The sequence below is a fragment of the Mustela erminea genome, chromosome 19 (genome assembly GCF_009829155.1).
Source record: "Mustela erminea isolate mMusErm1 chromosome 19, mMusErm1.Pri, whole genome shotgun sequence".
Lineage (NCBI taxonomy): Eukaryota > Metazoa > Chordata > Mammalia > Carnivora > Mustelidae > Mustela > Mustela erminea.
The window spans coordinates 59,548,738-59,562,996 of record NC_045632.1 but is presented as its reverse complement, the minus strand read 5'-3'; the positions used below and the strand labels follow the sequence as shown (position 1 = coordinate 59,562,996).

Below are 14,259 nucleotides of genomic sequence, written 5' to 3'. Positions count from 1 at the left end.
GAGGGGCTGTTCTGGCTGAACAGCAAGAGAAGTAGAGGGAAGCCTAGGGTTGCTCCCACTGAGAGCTCCCGGTGAGGCTGAAGGGCAGGCGTGTGTGCGAGGCCGGGCCCGGGGTTCAGAGGAGACCCTGGTGGCAGACAGGAGGCTGGCTGGCGAGGGTGTCCACGTACCGGGACAGGGGCCAGGGCTGCCTGTGTTCCTCTGGTGTTCGCTCCTGTGACAGCCGGTCCTGCCCCCGCCCCCTCGTCCTGCTGCTCCCTCCCTCAGGGGCTGTAACCCTGGGGTCGCATCTGAAGCGTTTGCTACTGCCTGGCCTGCCTTCTCTGGTGCTCCCCTCACCCATGGCCCCATCCCAGCCTGGGCCCCTCTTTTGCTGGCTGCTCCTGCTCTGTTCCCCTGTGTTCCATCCCAGCGGGGACCACAAAGCCTCCCATCCCCAATCGGCTGGCCTGCAGCCTCTCCCTCCCCCGCCTGGAGGAGAACCAGGGTCAGCCCTGGCGCACATGATAGGGCCACAGGCTCCCCGGCACCCGGCCTGCTGGCCTCGAGAACCGAGTCGCTGCTGGCCCCTGGCATCAGGAGTGCCCACCTGCAGGACTTGCCAGAGCCTGTTCTCCTGCCACCACACTGGCGGAGCGGGCAGCATGGGGATGCCGGTGGGACGTCCCGGGCGGTGGACAGCGATGACCAGGGCACGGGGGATGGCCGGTTAGGAGGAGATGGGGCCAGGTGGTGACCTTGAATGTGGACCGTGTGCAGTGTGTGCCAGGAGCTGTGGCTGGACATCACCCGGTCGCAGCTGGCTCCAGGGAGATGCAGCTGGCGCAGGGCAAAGGGCAACAGAAGGCAGGCGACGAACGGGACTGGGATCCGGAAGGGTCCTGGGTGGGGCGCCAGATGGCCTTCCATTCCCTCTCGACATCGGTGACCCGAGTGCCCCTCCCACTGCCAGGTGCCAGGGGCGCAGGAGGCACTGGTCAAGGCAGGTGGGGCCTGGGGGAAGGGGTGACAGACAGGGGTCCCCAGAGTGACTCCTGCTGTGGTGTCAGGATGGAGGGTCAGAGAAGGTCCCTAAGCTGAGAGCTGCGTGCTGTGAAGGGCAGCCCTTCCTGGGAGCGGCCCCTGGCGGCGGGGGTCGCGTGGAGCCGCGCGGTGTGGTGGGTGAGCAGGGCTCAGAGGCCACCTCTGTGTGGCGGGAAATCCCGAGAGCCTGAAGCAGGGCGCAAGGCCACCCTCAGAGCACAGCAGTGGGGATGAGCTGCGGTGGCCGTGGTGGTGGCCAGGCCACGGGGCAGGGAGAAGCGGCAGCTGTCCCCAGAGGCAGAACCTCACACTCACTGATAGTGTTTGGAAGTGGGGGCTGAGGGGGGACGGAGGCCAGGTCACAGACCTGGAAGCCAGAGGCGGGTGGCAGAGGGGAAGGCGCGCTTGGGGCGATCCAGAGCTGCTTCGGAGGGGGAGGGCGGCATGTGTGACTGGCTGAGGAGCAAAGGTCGCCAGCAACGGCCAGATCTGAGCAGAAGCGGGGAAGTCAGGGCGGGGCTCCGGAGGGACAGGTGGGTGCGGTGCTCAGAAGGGGCTGGGCTAGAGAGATGCGGGGGCAACAAAACCCATGTGCCCCCAGGGAGAGTCTGCCTCAGGAGAGCTTCTAGGGAGGGCCCTGAGAGCCTCGAACCTTAGAAAGGCAGCGGGTTTGGGAGGTGTGGCCTGGGAGCAGGGAGCACCGTGTTTCCTGGAGAGGGGCTCAAGGCCTGAGCTGCCCCGGGACGGTGTGGGGGTGGGGGAGATGGAGGGGACTCGAGGGGGTGGCATGGGCACGGGTGGGGTCTGCAGGGGGTGGGAAACCTGGGGTCGGAGAGGGAGGGCATGTGACCTAGGACCCCTGAGCAGGAACCTTAATGAGGTGCGTAGCGCTGCCTCCCAGTGGCCTCCTGAGGCCTGGGTGGGGGCACGGGCTGCAGGGCCCAGGACCTCCCTGTGACAGAGGTCAGCCCAGACCCAGGCCTAGGCTGGAATAGGAGTCACGGGGTGTTCCTGCCCCCTGAAGGGGCTTTGGGATGACTGGGCACCCGCGCGCCTCCCCCGTAGGCAGGGGGACCGAGGCCCTTCCGCGTGCGGCCCTGCCCTTCAGTCTCTGTGCCCCGCTCCCACAGCCCGCAGTTCCCTTGCGGCCCCTGTCGGTTCATCAGGAGTCCCATCCCTGAGGCTCCCAGCATCCCTTCAGATATTTTATTGTAGTTTGTGATCAGTAAAGCTCACTTGCATTAGGTTTCTACTGACAGTATGCGTGGACATCGGTGACGTCTGCTCTCATCCGGGGGTCTGAGGCGTCCTGAAATCTCCATGCAGGCTCGTGCAGGACAAGGCAAAGCGGTAGGGCTGAGCGTCCGCGTCAGAGGGCTTCCTCCGCCCCGGCCTCAGGTGGCAGAGGCCAGGGCACCTCGGCTCCCCTGGGACCCTCCCACGACGGACTTCCCCAGAACGGGCTCTGGTGTCTGGTCAGGCTGGGGTCCTGGGACCCACAGGAGGGGCGTGTCAGGCAGGGGCCTGTGGCTGATCTCGTCCAAACATGGGCCCATGACCGCATAAGGGCTGGGTGGGAGAGAGACGTGCCTTGAGCTGGGACAGTGAGCCTGAGCGGCTGGCGGGAAGTTGACCCTGGGCTGTGGGGGTGGGGGTGTGGGGAGGGCACGCTCTGCTTCTTCAGGCGGAGCTGGGAAGACGGATGGGTGCTTTCTAGCTCAGGCAGCTGGCTGCAGGGTGAGAACGTGGCTGGACTCTGCTGGGGTGTGGCCACCCAGGTCCTGTGGTGGACAGCGGGACAGACTGGGGTGGGAGATCGCCCCGGAGCCCCTCCAGGTGCCATGGTATGCCCAGCTCAGGATTTGGCTCCTGCTGGCCTCAGGGCACGCTGTGGGACCCGGTGCCCCCTTCCCTGCCCACTGAGTCCCCTGGTGCCTGCGGGATGCCTGTGTCCCTTCCCTCCCCACAAGCCTTGGCAAGCACAGGGCTTCCTCCTCCCCTGCTGTCTGGACGGGCCGAAGTCCTTCCCTTCGCTATCTGGTGGCCCTCCGCGAGCTTCCGGTAGCGCCCTGGAGGGCAGCCGAGGGCGGGGAAGGTCAGGGCGTGGTCCCCAGTGCCCCAGGCGGGTCCAGAGCGGCCTGCAGGGCCGCGACCACCGGGATGTGCTGTGCCGTCCGGGGACTGGGGTTCGGCTCCGCTCTGGGGCCACTGAGCACGCGACCCCGGCGGTGGCCGGTGCGTCCCCCGCCCCCGGGCCCGCGCGCAGAGAACCAGGCCGCGCACCGCCGCGCTCTCAGGCTGAACCTCTTTATTAAGCGGCGCGGCCCGGGCGCGCCGAGCCCCGCGGTGCCGGCTGTAGTGTGGCGGCGGCTCAGGGCCCGTGCTCGGCCGCGTGCGAGGCGCAGTAGTACTTCTTGTGCGCGATGAAGGTGGACAGGCTGCTGAAGCGGATGTTGCACAGGCGGCAGTACCGCTGGCCGCCCGGCGCCGCCTTGCCCGGGGTCTGCACGCCCTTGTCCGCGCGGGGCGGCGGCGGCGGCGGCGTCGGCGGGCGCGGCGGCCCCGCGTCGGGGCCCGGGGAGGGCGGCGGCGGCGGCGGCGGCGGCGGGCCGGGCCGGGGGCTGCCGTCGGGCGCGCCGGGGCCCGGCTCCCGGGGTTCCCGGCCGTTGAGGCCGTCGCGGGGGGCGGCGGGCGAGGGCGTCCGGGCGCCGGCGGGGGGCTGGGCCAGCAGCAGGCCGTGCGCCAGGCGGAGGTGCTCCACGAGGTCGCCGCGCACCGGCCCGTCGGGCGGGCAGTAGGGGCACACGACGGCCGCGTCCTCGGGGGCGGCGCGCAGGCGGCGCGGGGCCGCGGGGCACGAGAACTTCTTGTGCGCCAGGTAGGCCTCGAGGCTGTGGAAGCTGACGCGGCAGGCCGTGCACTCGTGGTAGTCGGCCAGCGCGGGCAGCGCCGCGGGCAGCGCCGCCTGCCGCCGCGGCTTCTTGCTCAGGTCGATCGGGCCGTCGGCGGCGTCGGGGCCGCCGCTGCCGCTTCCGCTTCCGGGCCGGGGCGACGAGGACGACGACGACGACGACGCCGACGCGGCGGGCGGCTCGGGGGCGGGGCCGGGCGGCAAGGGGGCGGGGCCGGCGGCGGGGGGCGGGGCCGCGCCGGCCGCGTGCAGCTCGTACAGCTTGCGGCGCCTGCGCGTGCGCACGGGAGGCGCGGCGGGCGCGGGGGTCCCCGGGGTCCCGGCGGGCGCGGGCCGGCGCGGCGGCGGGTCGTGGCGCGAAGCGCAGTAGTAGCGCTTGTGCACCGTGTAGGTCTCGTGCCGGCTGAAGTGGATGTTGCAGGCCTCGCACAGCGTCCGGCGGGGGTCATCGTCCTCGTCCGCCCCGCTGCCCGGGCTCGGGCTGCCCCGGCTGCCCCCCTCCGCCTCGGGCTCCGCCTCGGGGGTGGCCGCGCCGCCCGCCTCGTCCTCGCGCGTCCCGGTGCGAGGCGACGCACGTCCCGCGTCGGCGTCTGCGGGCGGGGGGCCGGGGGGCGCGCGGGCGGGGGCCGGGGGCGCCTTGGGCCTGCGCGCGGGGGCCGCGTCGTCGGGCGCGCGGCGGCCGGAGCAGTAGAGGCGCTTGTGCACGTAGAAGTTGTTGACGTTGTTGAAGGTGATGTCGCACTCGAAGCACGTGGCGCCCTTGGGGGCCCCCGCGAAGAGCCCGGCCTGCGCCCCCGCGCCCGCCTGCAGCCGGCTGTGCACCAGCTCGGACATCTTGGCCAGGATCTCGGAGGCCGGCGGCGCCGCGGCGAACTGCGGCAAGAAGAGCGCGCCGGCCGCCAGCCCCAGCTCGCCCGGGCCGGGGCTGCAGTCCGGCGTGGGGCTGGACAGCTCGGCCTTCACCCTGGCTGCGGCGGGGCTGGGCGGGGACGGTGTCCGCGATGTGGCCGGAGGCCCTGGCTCCGCCTCGGGCTCTTCCGTGGTAACCTCGGTCTTGATGGTCCGGGGCGCTGCCGGGGGCTCGCTGCTGCCCCCGTTCTGGGGGGTGGCTCTGGCCTCTCCATTGGTGGTCTCCACCGGGGCCTTCCTGTCCAGTCCTGGCGATGGGGTGGGCGCCAGACCTACGTCGGTAGAAGCCAGGGGGCCGTGCAGGGCCGTGGGCTGCTGGAAGCTGGCCAGACTGTCTGCAGGGAGACCCCAGGGGCCACACTTCAGGGCTGGAGCAGGACCTCCCTGGGCCAGACCTGAGGAGGGGGAGGGCGGGAAAGGGACAGCTGGACTGGGCAGAGGTGGTGGAGGGCCAAGATTGACATTCACCCCTGGCGGCCATGGACCAGCCCCATCCCTGCCCAGTCCTCATGGGGAGCCCAGGGCCTCACCTGGGGGGAGCTTGGCAGCGGGGTGCCCGGCCCCTGGTGAGTAGATCTCAGCCTTGGACCCCGGCTGGCAGACCATGTGGTTGGTCACCAGGTGGCTGTAGAGGATGTCCCTTGTGGTGGAGATGAAGCCACAGCTGTGGCAGACACCTGCAGGCAGGCTGTGCTGTCAGAGCCCTGGGGCAGGTGCCCCCCACCCCCGGCCCCTTCCCGGCCCCCACCTACCGCTCAGCGTGTCTGTGTGCACCTTCAGGTGCCTCTCACAGTTGGCCTTGGTGGTAAAGGCCGACAGGCAGATCAGACAGATGAAGGGCCGTTCTCCTGGAACACAGGGCTGAGTGAGGGGTGGGCTCCTGGAGCCCAGCCGGCCAAGGACCTGTGACATGGGGCGGGGGGGGGGTGTCTGTGTGAACTCTGTCTTCTCTGCCCCTTGTGTCCTGGGACTGCGGCAAGGGCCCGGCCCCGAGCTGACCCTTCTGATAAGCACAAGTGGGCCATGTGCTGCAGGAGCACTGGGGTGCGGTGGGAGGGCCACACAGGCCTGTCTGTGGCAGGGCGGGCAGCTGGGGGCTGGAGGGGACAGAAATGCATTGCTTGGGGGGGCACACACGCCCAGCTGCAGACAGCGGGGGTCCTGGGGAGGGGCTCACCGCTGTGGCTGCGCATGTGGATCTCCAGGGAGCTGGCGCTGGGACAGCTCTTGCGGCACTGGGGAAAGGGGCAGACGCGCTCGTTGGGGTAGGTCTCCTTGGGCTTGTCGTCGGCGGCTGCGGCCGCAGCACCAGTGCTCTGGCGGCTGGCACAGTAGTACAGCAGGTGGGCTTGGAGGTTCCTCTCGCTGCGGTACCAGATGCCACAGTCTTTGCAGGGGAAGACGTCTTCTGTCGGGGGAGAGGCGGGCGCAGGCTGAGGGGGCCCCCGCACCGTAGCGGGGGGCTGCCCACAGCTCAAGGCCAGGCAGTGAGCCTCCAGAAGCAGATGGCTTTGCATGGCCTCTGACATCCCGAGAAGTGAGATGCAGGAATGGCGGGGGGGCGGGGGCCCTCCTTCCTGGTCACTGCTGCTCACGGTCTGTCCCTTGAGAACTCGGGTTCTCTTTCTCTCGCTCTCCAGGATGCCGTCGGACCGCATGGATGGGGGTCTTTGAGTAACGCCCCCGCAGGCCGGCCCCCATGCTGCCTCCCAGCAGTGAGCCCCCCCACAGAAAGAAGCCAGAGCCTCTGTGGGGGCCAGAGGGAGGGGTGTGGCCGTGCCCACAGACCCCCGATGGAGGGAGGCTGGACGGCTGCCGTGCTGCGCATGTGACCCGGCGCGTGTGACCCGGCAGGGGTGGCCACGTGGCGGTGAGGGCAGGCAGGTCCCTGCCGGGGCTGGAGGGCTGTGAGCAGGTGGGAGGGCGGGCAGCGATCTGGGCCCCTGTGGAGGAGACCCCGAGTGTGCGCAGGGGAGCCTGTCCGAGGGGCCAGGTGCGGACACCCGTCACGCCCGTGGGCAAGAGGACGAGAGCAGAGCATGGCTCCGGGAGGCCTCGGGGGGGCGGCCGGGGGCTGCGGAGGGAGAGGAGCCCTCCCCCTCTTAACTCTCCACCCCACCCCATGGTTTCACATCCGCTACCGATGGGTCAGGACTGCTTAATTCTGCACGTTTATCTCAGACGGGAAGCCTGTGACTTCGGTTTGTAGGAGCTCAGGTGGCAGGGGTGCGGGGTTTTCCCAGCTGGGCAGGTTTTTCTCGTGGGTGGTTCTTGGGGTCCTCCTAGCCGGATGGTGAGGAAAGCTGTCTCAGCTCCACGGCCCGCTGCCCCTTGGCTGAAGACAGGGCAGCGGAGGCCTCGTTCTGGGCCCTAGGACGTGTCCAGGCTCTAGTGCAGCTTAGGACCCGGTTCTCACGCTGGCGTCAGATGTATCCCGGGTCCCCAGTTACGGCAGAGGGGACCCTCCTCCTCCCTCTCGTGTTCCTCTGATTTGGGGGCCTCAGGGCAGCTCTGTTCATTGGCTGAGGCGCTGAGCTCGAACTGTAGCCTGAAAGCACCTGGTGGGTTTGTTTCTGTCCCTGTGGGGCTGGGGCTGGGGCTGGGAAGGGTGCTGCTGGCTGTGGGTGGGGAGAGGGGCAGGGCCTCAGATGCCCGCTCGAGCCCTGGACGTAGGCCTGAGGTTTAGCGAGGACATTCATGGTCCCCCTGCCCCAGGGCTGACCAGGGCCGAGTCCCGCTGGTGCATGCGGGCGACCTGCGCGGACACCTGTGTTACTACGATCTCACTGCACCGGTGAGAAGACAGAGGCCCAGGAAGGTTGGGTCTGACTTAAACCAGGTATGGTGGACTCTGTACGGAAGCTTTTCTAGCGCTCGAGGCAGAGGCGGGTGCTGGGGGGAAGGGAGTAGGGCGCGTAAGGGGTGTAGCCCATGATGGCAACGGTCCTGCTGTTTCTGGGTGACATGTGGACACCAAAGCGTCAGACCCAAGCGGGGGAAGCCGTCCCAGCACCTTGGACTCCCTTGGCCCCCTCCGAGCAGCCAGGACAGAGGATGGGGCCGGCGGGGGTGAGGCTGGCTCAGTGCTGGGGACTGGACGGACCTTGCTGGGTCACTCTGGGCATTGCTCCTGGCGGCTGTGGTGAGCTGGATGTCCCGGGCCCGGAGAGCCCCTTCCTGTCTCCCTCCCTGCAACCTCGGTGTCTAGATGGGTTCTGCCTGCTCAGCAGCCCCTCGGTCCCCTGCGCCCAGTCCCCCCAGAGGACCCGTGCTCTCCCTGGAAGGCTCTGGGGGTGAATATCCACCTGCGGCTCGTGCCTCCCCCCACGTCATTTCCACCAGTCACAGATGCACATGGGCATCGCCCGAGTCTGAGCGACGCAAGCCACGTCCCCTCCACACCCTCCCTCCTGCCCACTCAGCTCTGTGGTCCTTTCTCTGCCCTGGGTGTCTCCACAGCCAGGACGCCGCACACCCCCACTGCCCTCAGGTGCCGCCTCCGGGGCTCCCCTTTGGTGGGGGCCATGGTGCTCCGTGCGAGCCACGGCAGGTCCCCGTCCAGCCTGTGCTGCAAGCCCGCCTCGTGTGGGGCTTCAACATCTCTTCTTTCCCGTCCTGCAGCCCTGCCTTTGCCACCCCTCATGGCCCGGGGATCTCGGCTGCGGGAGCAGACCCGGCCGGAGTGCCCGTGGCTCCCAGAGGAAATGTGGGCCCTCGCCTGGCACCACGCTGGTAGAACCACGTTGCTGGCTCGGGCCCAAGCGCTCAGAAAAAAGTTGGCCACTGCCATCCTCTGATCGTGCACCCATGTCGTGAGCTGCGCCATGTGGGGGGCCGGCCGGGCAACCCTGGAGCCTGAACCCCTTGGTTGGTGTGTGTGGCGCACAGAGGAAGCCCTACTCTGTGCGCAGCCGCGGTCCGACCCCGAGCACCCCACAGGGAGCAAGCGAGTCTCCCACCCAGGTGTTCCCCCGGCGTGGCTCTACCCAGGGGAGGCCGGGCCCTGTAGTGGACACGGGCGAGTGGACACGGTCCTGGCCTCTGCTGGCTGGGAGCCAGGCTGCTGCACAGCACCCCACCATGGACACGTAACCCGCTCCTTGCCCAGCTGCAGGGGGAGAGCAGGTGCGGCCCGGGGACCCTGTGGGGACGGCCCCTGGGGCCTGCCCGTCTCCCACACTCATCGGCTGCAGCATGGCCTCCGCCGCTCAGGTCCCAGTGCTCAGCCCCAGAGCCCAGGGCGCGCACGTCGTGTACTCACTGTTGATGACCGCTGTGGCCAGGATGGACGCCATGCCGGCCTGCTGCGGCAGGAGCTGGATGTCGGCGGGGGCCGGGCCCCCGGGCTCTGCTGGCGTCTTCACAGCGTGGCTGGGGGGGGCCCCGGGCTCAGCCGCCATGAGCAGCACGCTCAGCTGTCCGCCGGCGGGCACCGGCTTGGTGAGTCTGCACCAGAGGGCCTCATCTGTGGGGGTGAAAGCCTTGGTGACTGGAGGGCTGCAGGCGGCTCACCCGCCCGTTCTGAGCCCCTCTGCGTGGCCCTCTCCTGGAGACCAGGGTTCTGAATGCAGGCGGGGATGGAGCCAGGCCCACGGCTGGGTCAGGCCCGTCTCTGTAATGACCATCCTGCCTATAGGAGCGACCGCTTCATGGGGGGCCCCGAGGGGCGCCCACACGGCTGCCCTGGTGTCCAGGAGAGCGGTGGCCTGGGGGACAGACAACAGAGCCGGGTGCCCGGCGGGCCCTCCCCTCCCCACTGCTCCCCTGAGAGCGGTCGTTCCTGTGGTGGCCGGCAGGGGGCAGCTCCAGCCAACCTCCCAGGCACTCGCCTGCTTGGGCTTGAGGCCACCAGGAACCCCGCACCCGGAGCTGCACCCCTGCCCCCCACCTCCCAGCCCAAACTCACGCCTGTCCTCTGTGAGGACCTTGTCCTGCCTGGCGGACAGGGGCTGGAGCCCTGCTGACCGGGGCGGGAAGGGGCAGGCCACGCAGCACTAACTGGCCTGCGTCCTGGCCGGGTTAACACACCCAGGGCTGACGGCACGTCCCAGCACCCCGTCATGGGTGGGGGCTGGGGTCCTTGCAGGGGACAGAGAAGTGGAGTGTGGCCCAGGTTCCCACACTCCACCTCCAGCAAGCCAAGGAGGCTCCTGGGGGGAACTGAGCCGAAGAGGGGGCTGCCCGTTAAGGCCCGCCGGGCTGGGCATGTGCCCCTGGCCTACCCCGGACGGCCTCTGGCTCCCTCCGGAAATGAGAGCTGCCCATGGGACAGAGCTTGTCTCCTCTGGGAGCCGCGGATGTACCGCGTGCGGGGACGCAACGTGGCCGTGCTCCCCCGCCCCAGAAACATTCCAGCAAAGCAGAGCCCCCCACAGGGGAACGAGGTCACCTCCTGTGGTCGCAGGGCACACACCCTCCCGACGGCTGTGCTGGCCCAACCTGGCGTGGCTGCAGAAACTGTCCTGTTCTGTCCTGACGTCATCCCCTTGGGGAGGGAGCCCCCGCCTCACATCTGAGGCGCCTGAGCTCCCGGAACCGAACAGTGTGTGTGTGTCGGGGGGGGTCGTCCTTCCCTCCCTCCCGAGTCACTCCTTCTAGAAGGTACGGGGTGGGGGGCAAGGGCAGAAACAGGCCCGCGAAGGCCAGGGGATGTGGTCCGGCCTCACGTGGCTGGGTCTGAATGTGGCCCTCCTGCCCTTCCTGGAGCCCGGTGGACTGCACAGGACCGTGGTCTAGCATGCACTCGGCCCCTGGGGCCTGGGATTCTCTGCTGACCCTGGCGGTCTGCTAGAGACCCGGGGAGAGCCGCAGCATGCCAGCCCCCTGCGATCCTGGGGCTGACCTCCTCCATCAGGAGGCCCCAAGGCCTGGCCCTAGCTCACCTACTCTGCTGGGGCCAGCAGGCTGCTGTCCCTTTAAGGGCCAGCTGAGTGACCCCCACCTGCCGGAAGGCCGCGAGGGAAGTGCCATGATACCAACCCTTCCTGTAGATCTCCGCGTTGGCTTCGGCCTGGGTCAGGGCCTGGGGCAGCGACTGCAGCCAGCAGTGCTCGTCCTCCAGCAGCAGCGTCCGGGCAGGGCCCTGGGGAGAGGAAGGACTCGTCAAGGACAGACATGGGAAGAGCCCGCCCGGGGGTCCTGCACGGCGCCGAGGGAAGAGGCTGAGCCCCGTGGCAGGGAGGCCTCCCACCAACGCAGCCAGCAGCCGGCCCCCTCCATGCCCGGGGCATTGGGCTTGCTTAGAAACCGCGGCCCAGGGAGCGGCGGAGAGGGGGTTCGCACCCAGATCTGGGCTCTCGCCCTGCCTCCCTGCTCGGGCCGGCTGCGGAGTGCAACGGGGCAGCCTGTGGGGGCATGGGCCGGAGTGAGCACGGGCTGCTCCCATGCAGGCCCCCACAGTGAGCTAGGTCCGTGAGCTGAGGCCGAGGGGCGTTAATGTCTCCTTAGAGGGGGCTCCTCTGTCCTCCCCGAGGCGCGGCGCGTTCCCCACCTGCTGCAGGGCACAGCAGGCCTCTCTGTCCTGAGGCCAGCACACGGCAGACACTAGAACATCCTCCTGGGCCCAGAGCCGAGGTCCCCATGCTGAGGCCGGCTCAGCCTCCCTGAGGCTCCCAGAGACGGACATTCCTGTGTGGGCTTAGTCCTTCTCCCACCTCGAGGACAGGGTGGGGAGGTGGGGGAAACGGGAGCGAGGCTCACCCCAGTACCACCTCGCCCAGCCTTGTCCTCTCCCTGGCTCGGTCTACAAGCCTGAAAGACAAGAGTGCTCTGGGCTCAGCCCATGAGGCTGCTGCCGGGGCCTGCAGAGTGGGGGGGTAGGGGGGGTCCTTGATTGTTGACACCCAGGGCCACCCCAGCAGGAGAGGAGGTATACGGAGCCTGGTGCTGGGGAGGGAGGGCTGCCTGCGGTCCCGCTCCACAGCCCGGTCCCGCAGTGGGGTGAGGAGACCAGCACCGGTCTGGGGAAGGCTCCAGGAGGGACCGAACCCTGGCCTTGCTTTTCCCTAGGAGGTCGGGGTGACTGCTGCCACAGCCGGGCCCTCTGCCCCGGTGCCGGACCTGGGACTGGGCTGGCTTCTCTGAACAGGGGAGCCCAAGCTCCGCCCCCAGGCACTGTGGGCACGCACCCACTTTGGGGTACATTTGTTTTATGCAAACAAGTGCATTTTATTCAGAAGTGGTGCACAGGGACCGCGTACTGGAAAACCAGTCTCGCCTGGAAACGCTGCCTCCCAGGCTGGGTGGTTCTGTGCACCCCAGGGGCCCACGCAGCCGCCGGCTGGGACACCCCCACGGTGGGACAGTATCCTCAGATTCAGGGCACCTCCCTGCGAGGCACAAGCGCAGGTACTTCCCTGGGCTCTGGGGTCCAGTCCAGGCGTGGCACCCCGTCCACTCTGCCCGCACCTCCCCCACCCCGGTGGCAGACGCAGGCCCCCAAGCTGAGCACTCCTGCGGAAACTCCCAATGAGGCTGGGGCAGCGTGGCCAGTGGGGTGTGGCCTGGCCATGGAGGCAGAAGCAGTCTGCACCCATGCCTGCCCTCTGCACAGAGGCGGCGCTCCTCCTCGGAGCTGTGACCCAAGGCCGGTGCTTGTCACAGACCTGCCACCGTCCTGCCACGGCTCCCAACAGTGGGGCTGGGTGGTCAAGGCTGCTTCTCAGCCCTGCCAGGGCATCAGGAAGCACCGAGCTGCGTGACACCCTCCTTTCCAGCCATGCCCACCTGTGTGCAACCAGCACAGAAGACAGGACCCCCCCCCCCCCCCGCCCTGTGGCCGGCAGGACACAGAAGGCAAGGGCTGCGCATTTGGGCCCAGAAGGCTGAGGTCCACTGGGGCCCCAGGTCCGCGGTGGCCACAGGCCAACCCCGGGGAGAGCATCTCCATCACAGAGCGGCTCTGGGCACCACCCTGCTTTTCGCAGACAGCTGGGGACCCCACAGCTGCGGAGCAGGACGCCAGCTGGGGGTCCCGCCGGCTCAGAGGGGCCACAGCCAGGGGGCTGGGGAGCGGCCGGGTGAGGCTGCCGCTGTGGTGGGTGACCGGCGGCTCCCACGTCCCGGCTGCGCTGACAGGGCCAGCAGCTCGCAGCAGGGCGGGGCCGGGCATCCTGAGTCTCTAATGAATATTAATGAGCAGAGGAGGGTGAAAAAAATTAATCTGCCTGATTCTCCGATTGGCGCTGTGGTAACGATATGAAATCTAATTATTCGTTCCAATATTTCTAACCCTCAAACTGAGACTGACAGCCTCCCGGTAGGGTTAATGCTTATCACCCGCAGGGGCTGTGTGCAGGGGCTGTGTGCTCCGGCTTGATGGAAACGGGGGCTGCTGACTCTGCACCGCCCAGCTCCCGCGGCCCGCCGGAGCGAAGGCGGCGGCGCCGGGGTCCCTGCCTGTCGGCGGCGGCGGCAGGTGGGCCGGGAGGACCGGGGCTGGGGGCGGAACGGCCGGGGCATCTGGGGCTGCCTGACGCGGCCCGTGACCTCTCAACGCCGGGGCCCCCCGCCTGAACGGGGGCGGCCTGGGGACACCACCTTCCCTGGCCTCTCTGCCAGGCCTGCGCACGCGTCCTGGGGCTGCGCGGCCGCCACCCTGGGGAGGTTCTAACGCGGCAGCCCGGCTGCCCGGGTTGGGTCTTCTCCATCCCCCCCACCCCCCGTTCCGAGCAGCCTGGTTACAGAAGCCCCTTTCTCTGGCGGCCGAGGGCGTTGGGCAGAGGCAGGCTCTCTTCCCGGTGGACGCTGCGCTGCCCGTGAGCAGGGATGTGGGGTGCATGGCTGGCCGGTGCTGTCACTCCCCTGCCTGGCCCGTGCTGCCGGCCACCTTCCCTCCAAGGCGCCCCCCGGGTCCCATCCGGGTCCCGCTCACCCTGGACAGGCCGTGTCCGGGTTCAGGAAGACGCCCCCTCGCCCGCCCAGCCTGCAGCCCCGTGGCGTTGCGCCCGTTCCTCCTGGCCCCAGGACGGCCCCAGGACCGCCCCACCCAGCCCCCCGAGCTAATGCGCGGACACTCGAAGTTCCCCGGTGCGGCTGAGATCACTCCTTGTTTCCCCCAACAAGGAGGTCAGTGTCTGGACTCCGTGTCTGCCGATAACCATCGGAAACTCTATCTCTGCCCCATCCGCTGTGACTTTATCGGGGCCGTTCCCAAACCTCGCTGGCCACCTCGTAAAGCAGCATCACGGGGTTAAGGGAGGCAGGAGCTCCGTTCGGGCGGGGGAAGGGGGTAGCTCAGCCCGGTGAGCCACAGTGCCCTGCAGAAGGCCAGTGGGGCGGCCCAGGCCTCCCCCGGGCCACTGCGGGGCACGCTCATGGGAGGTCAGGGTTCTGATGGGGCCCTGCTCGCCCTCCCAGAGGCCCCTGCCTTTCTGTCCTTGGCTCTTCCTCTCCCCCAGACTCTGCGGAGAACCCAC

General features: G+C 69.0%; 1 protein-coding gene across 1 annotated transcript in view; it reads right to left on the bottom strand.

Moving 5' to 3' along the window:
- Window positions 1-2,158: 2,158 nt before the first annotated feature.
- The window catches only part of ZFPM1 (zinc finger protein, FOG family member 1), a 64,934-nt gene continuing 52,833 nt past the window's right edge, over window positions 2,159-14,259 (bottom strand). The window contains exons 5-10 of the mRNA XM_032324942.1: window positions 10,823-10,925; window positions 9,105-9,308; window positions 6,021-6,251; window positions 5,596-5,691; window positions 5,374-5,520; window positions 2,159-5,178 (exon numbers count right to left, since the gene is read on the bottom strand). Coding sequence (XP_032180833.1) covers window positions 3,395-5,178; window positions 5,374-5,520; window positions 5,596-5,691; window positions 6,021-6,251; window positions 9,105-9,308; window positions 10,823-10,925 — 2,565 coding nt within the window. The 3' untranslated portion in view covers window positions 2,159-3,394. The remainder of the gene's footprint in view (window positions 5,179-5,373; window positions 5,521-5,595; window positions 5,692-6,020; window positions 6,252-9,104; window positions 9,309-10,822; window positions 10,926-14,259) is intronic.